This window comes from Orbicella franksi, chromosome 9 (assembly GCF_964199315.1).
Source record: "Orbicella franksi chromosome 9, jaOrbFran1.1, whole genome shotgun sequence".
In the NCBI taxonomy this organism is placed as follows: domain Eukaryota; kingdom Metazoa; phylum Cnidaria; class Anthozoa; order Scleractinia; family Merulinidae; genus Orbicella; species Orbicella franksi.
Genome location: NC_138153.1, coordinates 19,920,654 through 19,938,634, shown reverse-complemented (window position 1 = coordinate 19,938,634; position 17,981 = coordinate 19,920,654). Strand labels below are relative to the sequence as shown.

At 38.2% G+C, this 17,981-nt stretch overlaps 2 protein-coding genes across 5 annotated transcripts in view; both read left to right on the top strand.

The window, feature by feature from the left end:
• Positions 1 to 3,374, top strand: part of LOC145497853 (uncharacterized) — a 33,842-nt gene extending 30,468 nt beyond the window's left edge. For all 4 annotated transcript variants that reach the window (XM_081477715.1, XM_081477714.1, XM_081477713.1 and 1 more), the window contains one exon: positions 691 to 3,374. In XM_081477715.1, the coding sequence (XP_081333841.1) occupies positions 691 to 772 (82 nt within the window). In that variant the 3' untranslated portion in view covers positions 773 to 3,374. The remainder of the gene's footprint in view (positions 1 to 690) is intronic.
• A 4,799-nt stretch (positions 3,375 to 8,173) lies between these two features.
• Positions 8,174 to 17,651, top strand: LOC145497918 (putative methyltransferase NSUN7). Its single transcript, XM_081477794.1, has 8 exons — positions 8,174 to 8,901; positions 9,621 to 9,679; positions 11,346 to 11,864; positions 12,743 to 12,896; positions 13,062 to 13,181; positions 14,138 to 14,599; positions 15,078 to 15,154; positions 16,412 to 17,651. The coding sequence occupies exons 1-8, from the start codon at positions 8,610 to 8,612 to the stop codon at positions 16,772 to 16,774; spliced, it is 2,046 nt and encodes a 681-aa protein (XP_081333920.1). The 5' UTR covers positions 8,174 to 8,609; the 3' UTR covers positions 16,775 to 17,651.
• The last annotated feature ends 330 nt before the right edge of the window (positions 17,652 to 17,981 follow it).

Here is a 17,981-nt window from a genome sequence, read left to right as displayed (position 1 = left end):
AATTAACTTAGCGGTAATGTTATTTATTTTGGGTGGGGCTGAGAATTCACAAGAATTAAGTAGAGTTTGACAGACATTCCATAACTGTGAAAAGTTGAAAGCACAAACACAGTCAAACACAGTCTCATGTCCAATAATGTGAAATTATGTGAGCAATGGATAGGACAATGTATTTTGGTCTGAAGGAAACCCCATAATAACTGTAGGGCTCACTGAGGTATTGTACATTAAAAACATTTGTTATTTCTCTCAGTTAATATGCACGCTGTGATTGGTCAGTTTGGCAGGCCATACACTACTAAAATTTGAAACTCTTTTTGTCGCCAATGTTTCTCATAATTTATCTCCACATTTTCTTAACCCTCAAGGCAATTAAACTTGAAGAAATGATCGTTTTCTAAAAATTTTGACAACATGTATTAATTAAATCAGGCTAACAACTTAGCAACGATTTTGAATTAAACTGTCTTGCTATTGAGTTATGTCAGTCATTTGAAGCTGTTTCATGTGTGAAATTGCTTATCAAACCCATCCAACACATAGTAGAGATGTAATAGATATCTTTCTAACCTCATCTCGGTCCATGCTGCGTTTTCCCTCTTCAGTAGGGAAAAACCTCAACTTATAGTACGGACCTTGAGCCTGATTGGCAAGAGATATACGTTACTTATATACTGTTCTGTTTTGTAGTTCAATTGTCCACTTGTTTGGGTACATTGAAGAAGGCATGAAGCGCATCCAAGATTCACTGAAGACTGAGAAGTCATCTTGATGCAGCGTAATATGAGTGAGGAATGAACATAAGCCATTGTAAATGATCCTGTAAACCACAGACCGGACCGGAATTGTGGATGTAGACATTCACTCAAATAGAAGTAGAACACCATCTCAATAAACAAATGGTAGATAATAGTGAAGTCACAATTAATTTGCTAGTAAATGAGGTATATTACTGAAGTGAAACTTTTGGGCAAGGGAATACACAAACTGTAGATTGTTTCATAATAATAATTATAATAGTTATTACACCCAGTGGACAGTATTGGACAGTATATGAATAGTGTTGCACTATATAAATAATATTTGGCATCAGTCATTTCCCAGAGATGTGAATTAAGTAAGAGTATTATCATATTCCTTGTTATTGGTATATTTTGTAGAATACATGCAATATTTTTTCATATGGAATAAATAAATAAATAAACAAACAAGCAAACAGAATATATGGTTATCTCAGCAACCACGCCAGTCAGAAGCAAATCATATCTACAGTGTACTATAGTTTATAATTTTCTGGACTATTTACCAGTTTAAGTATGCAGGGCATATTTCAACCTTCTTAACGGTTTGCTTTTTAACAATATACTGACTAAATGCCAAACCAGGTTTCCTGAAAGCTGTTTAGAAATATTAATACAAGACTTACACTATTTCTGTATTTCTCAGCATGACTGAGCAGGCATCTAGGCCAAAGCTGCATCTTGAATTTCCACATTATCAACATCTCAAGTTACTTTGCTGACTGTTTCTGTTTTTTTGGACGTGCTTAGCTTAAATAATATGATTTGAAGTTACTTGGCTGTTTGAAGATGTTGAAAACATTTTAGGTCCACAGTGTGTTTCAAGGGTTACAGTGTATGTATTGCAGATTAATGTCCATTAATCTTCATTGACGACTGGGACCTTTCTTAAATCCTAGAATCCATGTGCTGCCTGATTCAGAGAACTAAATGTTTAGGACGAGACCAGAGTATTATGAGATCACTTAACTTATGCGTGCTGAATTGAGAACTTGGTACAATGTGTTATTATTGGCATTACATCAAGTTTGCAGTTAAGACAGAAAACTGCAGATCTCTTCAATTTATCTTGACAATTTGTTCTTAGAACTGGAAAATGTTTTCAACTTTTATTTTGTAGTTTGTTCGGATCTGCGTCTGAACTTTTAAAAGAAAGTTCTTATGAAATAATGGGGAGGTTTATGATGCAGCTGGTCCAATTGTCCCTGAATTATTTTTAATCTTTCACCTTACTTGCCTTCAGTACATTCCATGTAGGATGATAGTGCATAGCACACGTGATATGCTGTTTTGTACACGTGGAAACGAAATTTAGCCAATTGCAAGCAAGGTTATAAAACTAATCCCTTTTGAAGCTGAAAGCGTTGATGATAACGAATGACAGAGTATATCATTTGTAGAAAGTGTGTTATTGGATCAAATTTAGGTCTATTTTATTTTACTATGGTATTAAAAAAGTTAGAGAAATTTGAGTGGAAATTTGACAAACATTTTGATTTCAAAGTTCTTTTCTTGCAGATTCTTTTGCTTCAATTTTCCGGGGGGGATCGTTTTTTCCTTTGAATAAAGTATTTAAATGTTGGGGAGGTATTTAACCGTAAACAGTTCTTTTAACCAGAGAATTTTGTATTTCTGTAATGCATGCTGTAGAAAGTGTCATTGTTTTATGAATGGGTTGGTGTAAGCCGTAACATTTTGATAATGTCTTCACAGTTTTACTTGACATATTTAGAGACCATTCAGTCTTTTAGTTTCAAATACGAACCGCATAATATTTCTGGTATTTTACAGAAGTGAAACCATTTTATATGAGACTTTTTATTTCCCAGCTTTTCTTGGAGTCATGTGTTTTGCTATATGCGGTAATTTCATATTTAGATCATTTTCATACCGAAAAACATTTCATTTTGTTTGTAATAATGCACGGATGTAGGCCATTTTAGAATTCAATTTTACTGACTCGTGGACCCATTTTGTAGACATTTTGTTCCCAAGGAAATGCTCATGTAAAACTGTGAAGAATCATCATTTTTCCAGGCTTTTTGTTTTTTTCAAAAGGGGTTTTGAACTACGGTTGTTAGCAGCAAATTTTTCTTTCTCAATATCCGTTTTTCCTTCATAATGAATCTCATTATCATAATTTATTAAAGGGTGAAAGGAATAGACCCATTTTTTGTAAAATAGATTTCTATGTTATATAATGTCGTTCAAAGCTACCTTCAAAAATCTTTAGGTTTTCACAGGCCTTCAGGGCGCGGCGACCGCTTTAATAAGTGATTTTATGCCTCGTGGGATGTCTTGACGTGCTGTAATTGTCGACACCATTCTGACGCATTGCACCATTCAAAATATTTGTTTGAAACATGCCCTAATCAAATGGTTGGCATTTTTTAGCTGAAAAAGGTGCAGCAGAGTCAAGTGACAAATGGTGTAACAATTACCTGCAGGTCTATGGAACCCCGTTAAGCCTCTCTCCTACATTTGATATATTTCTGTTGTTTACTCAATACTTTCGTTTTTCTGTCTGTCTGTCCGAACTGAGGTAAATAAAATTATCGCATACTGTAAATTGAAGTTGTGTGCTCAATGTCCAGTTCCCCCTCGTAATTAATGACACAAAACTTCGAATTGTCCAAGAAAACCCAGAGCGCCTGGCAACAAAATTTTATGCGAGTGAGAATAGGTTTAGGGCGAGGGAAGGGGGCGGGGGATCTATAAATAAGCAACAGTTCCCTTGCATATCTGTTGTTAGAGCCACTTGTCCCTCTTGGCCGGAGGGGCATTCACACGGTTTCCTTGACACGAGGAGCGGGCGGCTCTAGAGAGGCATAATTTGAATGCCACCTCTTTCGCACCCACCGAGTTCGCCCCCCTGAACTCATAAACTCTATTCTCGCTTGGGGGGCGAAACCTCCAGCTACCCATAATTTGATTGGCTATATTCTTGGACTGAACATTTCACCACTTGAACTCGAAATTTCCTTTCTGAAAGAGTTTAGTGCGTTATTTCAAACTAGAACCGTTCGATTATATCCTTTAACAGATTTTAAAGGGAATTTTAAAACAAGTGTATTTCTGACCAGAAGTGACAAGTTTCGTGGAGATTTCGCTCAAAAGCCAGTTTTAAATTTACTCAAGGTCTTCACTATAGCTACTGTGATCTAGCGATGTTAGATATCGACCGATTTTATTTTCGGAAAAGAAGCCAGGATTGAGTTAGTGAAAATGAAGCCAGCAAATCATTTGGGTGCTCCTGCCTGAGGGCTGAGGGAAACTGGGGCTAGGGCCAGTCATAAAAAGATCATCCTGTTCGATACTTCACGAGGAAAGAAAGGAAATCCTGGTACTGAGTAAACAAAATGTGGTGGAAAACAAGACTTCAGACACCTGAGCTGGAATGATTGTGCCACATGACAAATGTTAGCGTAAAAGGTCCATAGATTCAAATGGAAGAATATTTCCCATTGACCTAACTACGAATAAAGGCAATTACTATCGCCAAATGCCATGCTAACGTGACTGTCAAGAACATCGCAAGTTTTGCGCAATCAAAGATGGAATCACTGAAAATGGGATTTCTTATCACTGCCTAGAGAATAAAATAAACGTTTTAAGGCCGAGTTTACCAGAGGACCAGGCAGGGGTGATACACGCCATCTCTCCTTTTTGGATGAAACTTTACCAGATTAAAGGTACTACCCAACAACTCTAAAAGACAAAGTGGGCAGGCTTTGTGATTTTTCCCTTAGGAGTTAGACCATCCCCCCTGGGTTTTTGCCCCAAATCCCAAAAATGTCACTAAAATAAGCATCAAATTTAAACACCGCTACTGCTTACAGAATACATTGAATTTTATTGGTATTTCACACAAATAAAGATTGGACCTATCTTAGTTCACACCAGGAATTTCGATTCATTTGAAGTGACAGGTGCCAATCAAGGAATGTCCATTTCCTACCCATGTCACGCAACATCTAGCTATAAGGCAAATTAGCTCAAATTCTGACTCAAACATTGCTTAAATCCAACTTTCTAAATCAAAACTAATTTCATCACAGTTTAGAGTCACCCTTGACCTGATGAAATCAAGAATAACATTTTTGACATCTGTTATTTTTTGGTAACAAAAGCTGTTCAAACAACATGACAAGAGGCTAGTTTTAACAAAGAGACAAGGGCGAAATCTAAAAATATTAGATATCATAGAATCAGTTTATCAAAGTTATTTCTATGTTAATGTCATTACCAAAGTCTTTGAATATTATTTAGGGCAGTGGAAGCTCATTGAATGCAAAACTCTTTGCAATATCCCTTAACCCTTGGATGTACAAGGGGGTTGGGGGTGGATGCCATCCCCCAATAAGGTATTTTCAAAATTTTGAAAAGACGATTTACTCTAAGGGGCTAAAACTTTCATTAGCTGTTCATTCATCCTTCGCGGATATTTTAATATGTCAATTGTGTGTCCATCACTTTTTATGTTTCCATAGCAACCACTAGTTTCATGTAGGTTTGGCCAAAAATCGACTTTTTTTGACATAATTCTGCATTTTTTCCAGTTTTCTTAATCAAATTCCAGAAATTCACCAATTTGTACATTTCATAAGCATTCTGGCTTGATTTTGTATCAATATCCATTATTTCTTGACTTTTTAAGAAAGAAAGTAAAATCCAAGATGGCGAATCTACGATGGCGGGTCAAATGACGTCATTTGGTATCATATGACGTCACAACCAACAAATATGGTATCATTTTGTAGGACAAGCTCAGGGCTATCTAATCAATGTAAATTTATTTCGCTGTGCCTAAACAGAGCGCAAACCCAAGAGGGTTCCATCCATTTCCCCCTTTTACCACGGTGGAGGTACTAGTTAGCTTGTACATCCGAGGGTTAAAATAACAGTGAAAAACACCTCAATTCTATTTGTACAATTTAAATATGGGAATAAAGGGCCGTGATTTTTAAATTCTAAAACATTGACTAGTTAAATGAGAGCTTTTCTGGGCAAATCTCACTTTTTAGAGTACTCTTGAAACCCTGCTCGATCATCACGGGCGGGTCACATGCTCGATGTTGCAATTGCAATTTTAGTATTGTTTGATTGATTATTGGTTTTTACCAAGTAATTTATAGATACTGATCATCGGTTTATACCAGCGTCTTCCTCCCGGACTTCGCTGATCGGTCTTTCAGTTTTAAATAAAGCTTTTATTATTATTATTATTATTATTATTATTATTATTATTATTATTATTATTATTATTATTATTGGGTGCGGTGATAGGTTCACGGGAATATTTAGAGGAATACGTTAGCGAGAAGGTGACCAACTGGGTCAGTGAGATTACCAAGCTGGCAGAGTTTGCTATTTCTCAGCCTCAAGCGTGTTATGCTGCTTACACCTTTGGCCTCAAGCACCGATGGACCTATTTTTTGAGAACTTTGCCTGATATTCAAGAATTATTGGAGCCTTTGGAGAATGCCATATCTAAGGTGCTCATCCCTGCAATTACGGAGCATAGGTGCACTCGGCTGGACAGGGACATTCTAGCACTGCCAGTCCGTCTAGGGGGGCTTGGCATGACAAACCCGTGTCTTAACGCAAATCTTGAGCAATCCTCCTCCGTCAAAGTTACCATCCCGCTGGTCCAACAGATCGTGGCTCAATCCCATCAGATGCCGGATGATTCTTTGGTCAAGCCACTACAACAGGCAATGAGGAGTGAGAGAGCAACGGTGCTCCAAGACAGGGCAGAGCATATCAGAGGGGTAGCCCCACAGAAAGTCCAACGGGCACTTGACCTTGCTGCGGAAAAAGGGTCATCTGTTTGGCTGACGGTACTCTCCCTTCGTGAAATGGGTTTCAATCTAAATAAGAGAGAGTTCCGCGATGCAATCAAACTGCGCTACGATTGGCCGGTTGATGATATCCCCTCCACCTGTGTATGCGGTGATGCTTTTACAGTGGACCACGCAATGATATGCAAGAGAGGTGGGTTCGTTACCCAACGTCACAATGAGCTGAAGGACTTAGAAGCCGAACTCCTGAATATGGTTTGTACCGATGTTGAGATTGAGCCTGTCCTGCAAGACATCTCGGGTGAACAGCTGGGAAGAGGTTCTAATCGAGCTCCAGATGCGAGATTAGGTATTCATGCGCGCGGGTTCTGGGAGAACCAACGATCAGCATTCTTTGACGTGAGGGTTTGTCACCCTAATGCTGATTCGTATAGGGACCTAGAGCTCCAACAGATATACCGTAATCATGAGAACGAGAAGAAGCGCCTTTACGCGAGGAGGGTCTTGGATATCGAACAAGGAACTTTTACACCCCTTATTTTCACGTCAACAGGCGGCATGGGAAACGAGTACTTGCAATACCATTCCAGACTGGCGCAGCTGATCTCCATCAAGAAAGGAGAACATTATGCTAAAACAATCTCCTGGATAAGAGCAAGGACATCCTTCGCTTTACTAAGATCCGCACTAATCTGCCTAAGAGGTTCAAGAGCTAGAAGGAAAGCTTTTTGTGACTTTAAGAACATCGATATTGACGTTGAAACCCAGGAAGAAGCCATTATGTAAACACTGTTGAAATAGGTCTTAATAGTTTATTTCTTTTAACTTACTTTCACCTTGTAATATACCGATATTGACGTTGAAACCCAGGAGGGAGCCATTATGTAAACACTGTTGAAATAGGTTTTAATAGTTTATTTCTTTTACTTACTTTTACCTTGTATATACCAATTTGTATGGAATATGTTAATTAATGTTATGATGATGATAGTAGTATTAGTATTAGTTGTAGTAACCATGATATCATGATTAGATACGGAAACATGTTTTACAGGTTTAACAGACATCAAATTATGTAAATATTATAGCATTTTGTAAAGCTTAGCTCTAGTTTTTGTCACAATAAACACTCCTCTTTGTATTTTAATTATTATAAGTCCTTAAAGTCTTGCCGCTTTTAACTTATGGTGCCGAGTTCAATCCGTGAGCCTAGGGCAGTCATAAGTCTGCTGGATTACTTGATGGATAGAGTCCTCCTAAGTATGTGAGCAGTTCCAGCACTTCTGTAGCTCTATTATTATTATAATTATTATTATTATTATTATTATTATTATTATTATTATTATTATTATTATCATCTATTCTTTGAGGGGAGGGGTGCCGTGAAGAGTGCTCTGTTATACATGATAAAGATTTAAACTTAAGGTATTATTAAATTAATCATATACACGATTACGTTTATTCATTTATTTATTATTTATTCATTCATTCATTCATTCATTCATTTATTTATTTATTTATTTATTTTATTCCATTGTTTAATTACTTATTCAATTATGTATTCATATTTTAGGCGGACCTCCCCTACCTCTAAATCTATTTATTCGCAAACTATTAATTATCACTTAGTGACATTATTTGCTGCTGATCAAGGTCTTTGGTTCTTGTTCTCATTTCACCAGACATTTTGCCTTCTGTAATTCAGTTGTTAACCTCTTGCGCAGTATCACAGTGAAGTACACGAGTATCACACAATGAAGTACACTTGCATTATAATGACCCGTCACGATCCAAAAACTCAAACAAACTTACCGCGCTTGCACCCCTGGCGACAAGTATAGGCGGCTGCGGCTGGTTGCCTTTGTGACGTAAACGATTGTTTAGCTGAGCACCCTGGTGATGGCTGATTGAAACTGATCGCTTCAATGAGCGCGAAAACTTCAATACCAGCCAAAACATACAAGATTTCTCGGTCATAGGTGCCGTTATATTTCTTGCATGAATAAGAATGTCGAGAAAAGGAAGCGGCGGCGTAGCGAACAAGGCGAAAAAATCCTCGAGCACTTTCGATGCTTCGAATGGCGTCAAACATCATGGAAGTGCAGAGACTCGAATAAGCCAGAGTGAAACTGTGGTCAGCACTCGAACGAGAAGGGACACGTTTAGTCATTCCATTTACGAGAAGGCAGCGGAGATATATCGTCATTTGAAGGGTGAAATACCATCCTCGCAGCTTCCAACATTTGATGAAGATTTAGAACGACGACGGGCATACAGCTTAGCTTTCGGAGCCAAACGATGTGAGTTGAATAGTCCCAGTGCCAACTCTTTTAACTCAAGACTTTATGATTAATATAATGATATTGTTGTAACATAATTTGAGCGATCCCTGCAGTTTCTTTTGTAGTTTTAATTGAGATAAACGTAGGTTAATTAACGGGCCCTTTAATTTAATTTTATTCGTTCGCTGTCGCAGCGGAAAATTCAAATATTTCTTTTTAAAGACGTTTCGCAGCTCTCTTCCCTGCGCAAGCTCTCAAAAATGCCTCGGTAACCCAAAAACAAGACAACTTTTTATGTGGTTATATAACATTTTCACTAACAACAAGAAAAGGGCTGCAGCAGTTTTTCCTAACTTTTAAGAGTCAACTATATAGGATTTGAAAAATTTCGTTATATGCAAAGACTACTTTCTCCATTCTTTACGTTGAACAAATAACCTTTTAGTTTGATATCGGAGGATCAAAGTCTTGTCATGGACCAGTTTATAGGCTGTGTATTGTTTCAGCTGCACGATTCAATATCCGCTCGTTCGTTTTGGCCAAAACTTCTAACATAATTTTTACAGTACGGAATAAAATGCAACAGTTAATTCTGCTAGGCCCGGTATGATATATAGTTACTGTAATTTAAAATCGTCTGCTGTTATACAAATAGCAGGCTTACATTTATTAATTTTGGGGCTGATTCCCATGACAGATAATTGACTATTCCTCTTTGTATTAATTGTATTTGTCAGATGAGACAGTTTTGGATGATGTCTTACTTGATAGTTACTTTTTTTCAAGTTATTTTAAGGTAAGCCCCCCATTTACATGGATATTAATTATGGTAATATTCATTTCTTTGTTTTTCTCCTTTAAGAGTTGGAAGCCTAACTTTACATGGAAATCTGAGGATCAGTCCCCAGGTTTACATTATTGTTACCATGAAAATGAGAAGTATTGGAAAATCGAAAATATTCAAGGATCATGGACAAGCTTTCTTAATGTAAATTAAAATTCAGTCTGGTGAAATTGTATACCACATTACTTGACATAACTTGTTATCTCTTGACAGGTCATATCCTTAATTGAAACTTAAAAGCTTAAGGTCATCTTAAAGATGCAACACTCATAATTTTAATAATTCAGATTATTTCTCATGCATGACAGTCACTTATATTCCACCTACTTAAGAAATTACGTACTAAAGTATACAAGATTCAGGCCCCATGCACACTATGCCAGATAAATTTGAAACGCAACAATCAGCAGTCATTTTTGGATTTGTGTTTGAGGAAAACTTGCGAAGGGAAATCATGTGATTATCTTGACGTCATCGTTTTCAAAGAGCTCCATTTTCAAAATGTTTTCCCTCCACACTAAAACACGTAGCTGGCATTTTCATGTTCCTCCAGTTTGAAGAGTGTTTTAAAAAGGCTCCATTTTCTTGACAGATTACTGCGGGCGCCCGGGGGGTACTCCCAGAGAAATTTGGTGGGGGTGTGCAGCTTCCCAAAACCCTTACCCTGTTTATGACCAAAATCTGAGATTTTCCCTACCCTGTATATGACCAGACCAAAGATTCGATACCCTATTTATGGCTGTTGCGTCTGACACAGTTACCCTAAACAAAATTATTGAAGGGCTTTTGTTTATGGTCTTATCAATAATGATGAAAAAGTAGCTATAGCTTCTTCTGAACAACATACCCAATTCAAGACTAGAGTACAAAAACCATACCCCATTTAAGACCAAAATCGATACCCTCTTTATGACCAAAATGGCTGAAAAACCTTACCCTTTGGGGAGTACAAACCTATATAGCCTTTATAAGGGAGTACTCCCCCTCCCCCTCAGGAGTGGACGTTGGGCCTAAGCATAGAAATAATGGAAATTGGAACTGCAGAGAAAGATGTAAAGACATAAATGATCAGTACAGTTATGTGATTTAACTTAAGCATTTTTGAAAATATTGCCTAAAAGAAATTCACAATTCACAACATGACCAGCCCCCAGTTGGCTTGATAACTTAGTTATAGGTTAAGCACTGCATCGTTATTAAAGAGGTCATGCGTTTGAATCGCATTCAAGCCTGAATTTTTTTCAGGCATCACTTTCACAACTGCTTGAGAAGGGGAGGGAAATTAAGTGAGTAGGTTATTTCAAAAATTATCAGATGGACATACAGCATCAAGCCGCATTGAAATTATGAGCATGATTGCTTTCTGAATTTTATGGCATGAGGTCCAATTTCTAATTGGTCGTATCAAGTATAACAAATTTTGTTTTAGATACATAAGGCAAGACGGTTAATTTATATTATAATGTGTGACTTCAACATTTGTCTCAGTGCACTTGAACTTCACTGTGGTCGCATTTGACTTGGTCAACCAATAATTTCTGTTGTGGTGGGGGTAGTATAATTAGTATTTATGCTTCACTTTGACTATTTATGCTCATTACTTTATTGTATTCATTAGTTAGAGGCTTACCACAAACATCGGGTCATGGTCATGTTACTGGACTATCAACAAAATGGCTTTTACTTTGGAAATGAGCGCTTCAGAAATAAAAAGATGGAGATACCAAACAAAGAGAACACCATCCAACAAATCTTAGAAATACAGCAAGCTATGGTATCTCATCGGATTAAACTTCGTGCAGCCCTCGCTCGGAGTCGAATAAGAGACTGTGCAATTAACGTTGAGGCTTTACTTCCCAAAGAAAAACAAGACAAGCTTCAGTATGCTGCACAACAGCCTGTATATGCAAGAGTTAACACGTGGAAGGGAAGCTATGGTGAGGTGCTAGAGACCTTAACCAGTGAGGGATTTTTGATGGAAGACAACTTGCCATCTGCAGAGGATGATGATAATGCCAGTGGAGTACGCTGCTTTGTAAAGGATCAGCATTTTGAGAATTTGCTGGTGTTTCCTCCCGCTATCAAGTTTGACCTGTATGAACATGATTTTGTGTTAGATGGCAAGCTGGCTATTCAGGTTTGATCTATTGTTGAATGTAGGGGCACTTTTGATGAAAAGAACTGGCCCCCAAACCTGTATCTAATAGTGTCTTTGGTTTTCTGGTTTATTACTTTTCCCACCTGCCCCCTCCCCAATTGGTGATGTACTTACTTCTTTTCATGTGACACATGATTGGTGAAAAGAATTCTCCTCGATAGGTGATTTAATAGAAAAATTCAGTGTGATGCTTGATTGGTACCCCCCCCCCCCCCCTTTGCCACCCTCTATCTGCAAGCCAACCTTGCAGACCTTCTCAATATTTACCATTAATATTACTTAATGAGTGCTGATGGATTGATGCACTGATTATTATTAGAGATCATCTTTATTTGCTGAATTTTTTTTTTCTGTAACCAAGGAAATTATCCATAATATAGAGTTGCCTTTGTTATGGTGGCGTCAGCAGGGAGGGGCTCAGCAGTTTGTAAATCACAATTCAATGACATCTAGCTCTCTCTCTTATGAATATTCACACTTTGTTAGATATCCAGACTTAAGTATTAGTTCAGATGTTGCATTAGTCTGCTGACAGCCGGTTTTTTCTCTAAGGATCAGTTAGATGAGTGTTTAGTCATCACGAATGCAAAAGGGTGGTATGGCAGTGGCCGAGTAGTGAAGAAGGTGGGACAAGGGCAGTATGGCTGAGTAGGGAAGAAGACACCCATGTCTTGTCCCATTCCCCTTTAGGCTAAAGCGTCTCGCCTCATAACCCCTGCTGAATTTCGAGAGGAAAACAGACTGCCAGCAGTCTAATATTGCATCGACAATCAAGGTTCCAGTGAACAGTGTATGTTGAATTTCTGGTCAAGTACAGCAGATTTTAACAGCAAAGTTCTCTGTGTTTTTTCTTGTAGGACAAGTCAACAGTAGTGGCTGCAGAGGTTGTAAATTCCATGATTTTAGAGTTTGCTTCACAGAAGGAGAAAGCAGTCCAACTTATTCCAGGAGCTGATGTTAAGTCTTTCCTGGGTGAAGGAGATGATGTTATTCAAACACATGCAGAATCTGGTAGGTTGGAATGAATGATGATGGGGTTACCTTGCTGTAATTATTATTAAATGAAAGGTACTACAGTTGAGAGAAAATCTTAAAAATTTATATAGACTTGGTGGGACTGTTAGTCCTTGCAATTTTGATCATCAGTGCAACTTTTTGTACTTTGATTTTTCAAAGGGAATCTGACTGCTCACCTGTCGTCGCTAATCCATCCTGATAGAAGGATCTTTGCTTTTGGCGTTACTCCTGATAGTCATGAGCAGATTGAGGATAAACTGGAGAGGATGGCAGCAAGAAGTATCCTTTTCTTTGATAATTATGCTACCAAATTCAGGTTGTGGTCAAGTGTTCAGAAAGGCACTTTTGTTATTTACTCATTCTTATACTTGTCCAGAAACTAATGTCCGGTCAGAACATTAACTTTTCTGTATAGTTCGTATAGTGCGATCGTCCCGGTGGGATAGTTCTGCAAAGAACTGTTGTTGGTGATTGACGTTTCGACAACCTGAGCGGAAGTCCTCTTCAGAGTCAAGTGAAGAGTATTTGTCAGTCTGTGGTGTTGGCAGTCAACAGACCACAGATCTATGACACCATCCACTGACAAACGCTGACGACTCTGAAAATGACTTCTGCTCAAATTGGCAAAACTTTAGTTATCAACAACAGTTCGTTTCAGACCAACCTCGCCTAATGGATTATAATTGGTAACACTTTCATGTTTTCCCGCGCTTCAATACGGTTACTAGCTGCGTAGCTGACGTTTCCTTTCCATTTCCAGGCGGAGAGATCGAACAAGCAAGCGAGCAAGCGGTCGAGCGAAGAAGCGCGCCTGGGATGAGAGAAAAATAGGGAGAAGTGGAGAGGGGGTCGCTAGCAGTTTTGTTCCCTTCGCGTGCTTTTTTGGAAACGCCTGCGTAGCAAGCTATACGTTACCGTAAATGATCTACGTTGTAATTAACACCATGGGGTGTCTATTAATTTTCAGGGTGCCTAGTTGGAGGGAGGGAGAAGTTAAATCGATATGAGGCGTAAACGAAACAAATAAGACACGTAGTTTGCTCGCGGAGTGAAATAGAAACAGAGTTTGTGAGTAAGCCTAGAGATGTCGTCTATTGCTTGATATCGGTGTCTTCATCGTTATCCGGGTCAACCATAATCTTCGCTTTCGAGTCATTAATGACCTGAAAAATTATATTTATATAAAGGCGTTTGGTGTTTTCAATTGAGTCATGCAACCTTAACGAGCAGCCCAGATGTCAACTTACAAGAGGAAAGTTTCCTCGATGCTCTACCAACAGACGAACGCTTGAAGAAAGTGCGAATAATCGTTGTCAACGTTCCGTGCTCCAAGTCAGGAATTGTTAACCCGGTAGATTTCGTCCTTCAAGAGGGCGTTACCTCATCGCTCAAAGAACTTGCGCGTGGAAATGCTGACAGCAGCAAAGTCAAAGGACTAGCATTCCAACACTTGAGTTTCTTGAGGCATGCGATGAAGTTCCCGCAAGCACAAGCCATCATTTACATTACGCGCTCGACGCACAACTCGGAAAATATGGACGTGGTGAAGAAAGCTATGGAAATGAACCAAGAAGAACGAAGCAAGCAGACGAGCTTTTACGAGGTAACGCCTGCTTTGCCGGGACTCGCGCAGAGTTTAAAGGAAGCAGCTAGGATTTCTAATGGGCTTCAAAATGATATTTCTTTGACGCACAAAGGTAAGTAAGTTATCAACTTTTAAATTCTCCTTAATGGCTTCTGTATACTTTTCATTTTTCTGTTCGAGACTAGAATTTGTTAACAAATCAGACAATTTTTCTCCAATAAGTGAGCACTTTCGAAATTCTCATCTATGTGCTCGCAAATTGCACAATACTACTTCATAAAACGGTCTGAACAGGGAGCGCAACAAGTTTTAGTAAACGCAAAATAAACTGAGGTGAACATTGTTTATCTCAGCGGGGAAAACCTTCATAAAATGGCAAATCGACAATGTCGGCGTCCAAACCTCAAAACTTTGTTTTGATAGGCTCACTTCAATCCGTTAAAACTGCAGGAGAATTACGCGGCTGTTTTAACCAAGTGCCTTAATTAATTATAACGAACTGTTTTTTTCACGGAATGTGCTTTTAGTTAATTTGTGTATCACAAGTAGCTACAAGTATAATGTTTTTTTCTTTAACTTGGTAAATCTAGAACCAGAAACAAGGTATCTGAGTCTTGAGCCTTCAGCCGCCATGAATGGAGGATTCATTGCTCTTCTTAAAAGACAGGTAAATTAAATTGTTATTGTAGGTAAATTACCCCTGTTTATCACAGAGTACTGGTCTCATTTGGTGTCACCTTGTTTTAATAACAGCTTATGAACAACGCGCAAGGTAATCTGAGTAATCAGCTTTGCCATAAGGCCTACAGCAGCGTCATGTTAAGAAACACTCCCCGTAATGGCTGGCAAAGTAGAGTTACATTTTCCTACGCGGGATAGGAAAAGGATCGCATGGTAAATCACAGGGAAATCGAAGCCATGCAATCGTTACGTCACAGCAAGGGCGTAATGAGAATCAGAAGTCAACCATAATAATAATAATAATAATAATAATAATAATAATAATAATAATAATAATTTAATAATAATAATAATTTTTAATAATAATAATAATGTTTATTAGTGGCTTATAAAAAATTACAACTGTAAAAATTCTTAGGACAATATATATATCAGGGAAATACTAACTTACAAACGAATTACAAATTACACTCATTCTTTACAACTCTTATAAATTTATCTATTGTCATTTGTCGAAAAAATTTAAATAAGAATAGTAAAAAATACTCTACACATTTAAATGGCAAAAAATCTACTTTAAAAATACACTGTAGCTATATGCAGGTCCACTTCTTGGCTCAGTGTTCGTGGCTTCGGCTAGAGTTCCCCAGAAATAGCATTCTCAATTGCCTTAACGAATATTTGCATGTCCTTTTTCGATAATAATGATGATGATGATGATGATGATGATGATGATGATGATAATAATAATTTAATAACTTCTAGAGCGCTATTTACATTCACTGATCAACAGCGCTTTACAACTTAAAATACTATTGTAACAGTAAAATTCAAATTTGTAAAACTAATTATATGTATATTAATAAAATAGAATATTCATAATAATGATAATAAACTTAATTAGTAATACAAATAAGGGTGAATATCAAGCAGGATACGCTTTAAAAGCTACACGAAGTAAATAAGTTTTCAGCTTAAATTTACCTTCACACTTTCGCTGGTAAGCTGGGGAAGTTCTTAAGAGCGTGACAAGTTTTACCAAGCAGATCGCGAGTCGTGACTGTTCTGATCTTGATTGGCTCAGGAAACTCTGTGCCAGTCCACGATACATCCAGTTGTTACCGCTCTATTTCCTTTCAAACCAAAATTTCCGGTATTTTTGGTTAAATGGTGCATACCTGTAACCTGAAATCAACGAAAACATACAACTGAACACGTCTTGTGTTTTTATTCCCTATTGCAGAAACCAGTTGAAACGGCACAGGAAGTCCTCGAAAGAGCGGCTAAGAAAGGCTTAATGAAACCAAAAGCTAAACCCGCTAGGATCAACAGTCCCAAGGAAAAACCTAAAGCCCGGGCTCAGGCGGATATGTCAAGACTTCGTATCAAGGACACTCCAGGTGCGAACTTATCCGATACTGAGCAAGATCGAAACTCGTTAAAAGTCTCGGACAAGTCGAGAAAGCCTCGAAGTTGGCACGGTTCTGCCGAAGATTTGGCGAAGCCGAACACGAAAGATGTCGTGTCGTCCAGTCCTGCTCCTTCGGAAAGCGCTCCGAAAAAGAAAGGGAAAAAGGTGGCGCAGCCCAAACCGTTCATGTTTTAGTTGTTTCATAGAGTTGAGGTAGATATTAGGTATAAATTGTTTTAAAGCCCAGCACTGTGTAGGATTGTGTGCATTAGATTGGGGAACATTACTCCACGTTTGTAGGATAGTGCGTTGTTCAAAGTTTGTAGCGGGATCACAAAGGTCAGTCGTCATCCCAAACATTAGTAAGCTGATGGTATTTTGTGACGGTTTTATGTAAGAGAATATTGGAAAGGTTCGCAATAACTTAGTCTTAATTAAGCGTTCCTAGACTTTTAACCTGTAAATAGTTAAAAATCGGATCTAGAATTGTAGCAATCCACGACTACGATGCTCTACCACAAACATCACGGAGATCTGAGGTGTTATGTATTTACTGAAAAAACTGCTGAAATTACAATTTGTATATTTTGTGCAGTTGAAAGTCTGAGTCTTCTCTTGTCATGAATTTATTTCATTGTCATTGTTGTCATAATCATCATCACTGTCATCACCATTATTATCGTCATCGTCACCCTCAGCAATTCCAGTTCCCCGACCGGGAAATTCGACTTTAGTGTGTTTTTACTTTTGTATTTTTGCTTAGACGTGGAAAATCACCACTACATTGTTAAAATAATAAAACGCCGTAAACAGCCGTCCCCCGTGTTTCCGTGGTGACCCCCTTCTCTTTCGGATATAAAATCCCTTCTGAATCCAGCGGACTAGTGTTGCACCTTGACATAGAAATAGACAATTAATCAGGAGCCAGGGGTGGGGTGGGGTGGGGGGAGTGTACAAGTAGATTTCAGACCAAAGCAATACATCGCCGTATATTTTTATTCTTCTCTCAACCCTTCTCTTCTCCTCTTTCCGAATAACCTCACCTAGTCTCAATGGTTCCTCTCCCCCAACCCCCCCCCCCCCACCCTCACCAAAGTTGCATGAGCCTAGGGTTTACAAACAGCATTTGAATTCCGGCTTGAAGTTTTTCAACTTAAATTGTTTGTCTTCGTTGGGGTTGGTTTTCACTTTGATAAAAAAAAAACATACCAATTAGTTTTATTACTCAGACTGTGAGACGCGTCAACAAAATGCCTCGTAAATTAACATTTTCAGATAACATGGGATAACAGGTCTAATAGAGATGCTTCAAAAACCCCAAAGAGACTGAGGTGAAAGTAGTAGAGAATCGTAGCTCTATTTAGGTTTGAAGGAGAAAGGAAAGCGAAAATATATGAGCTTT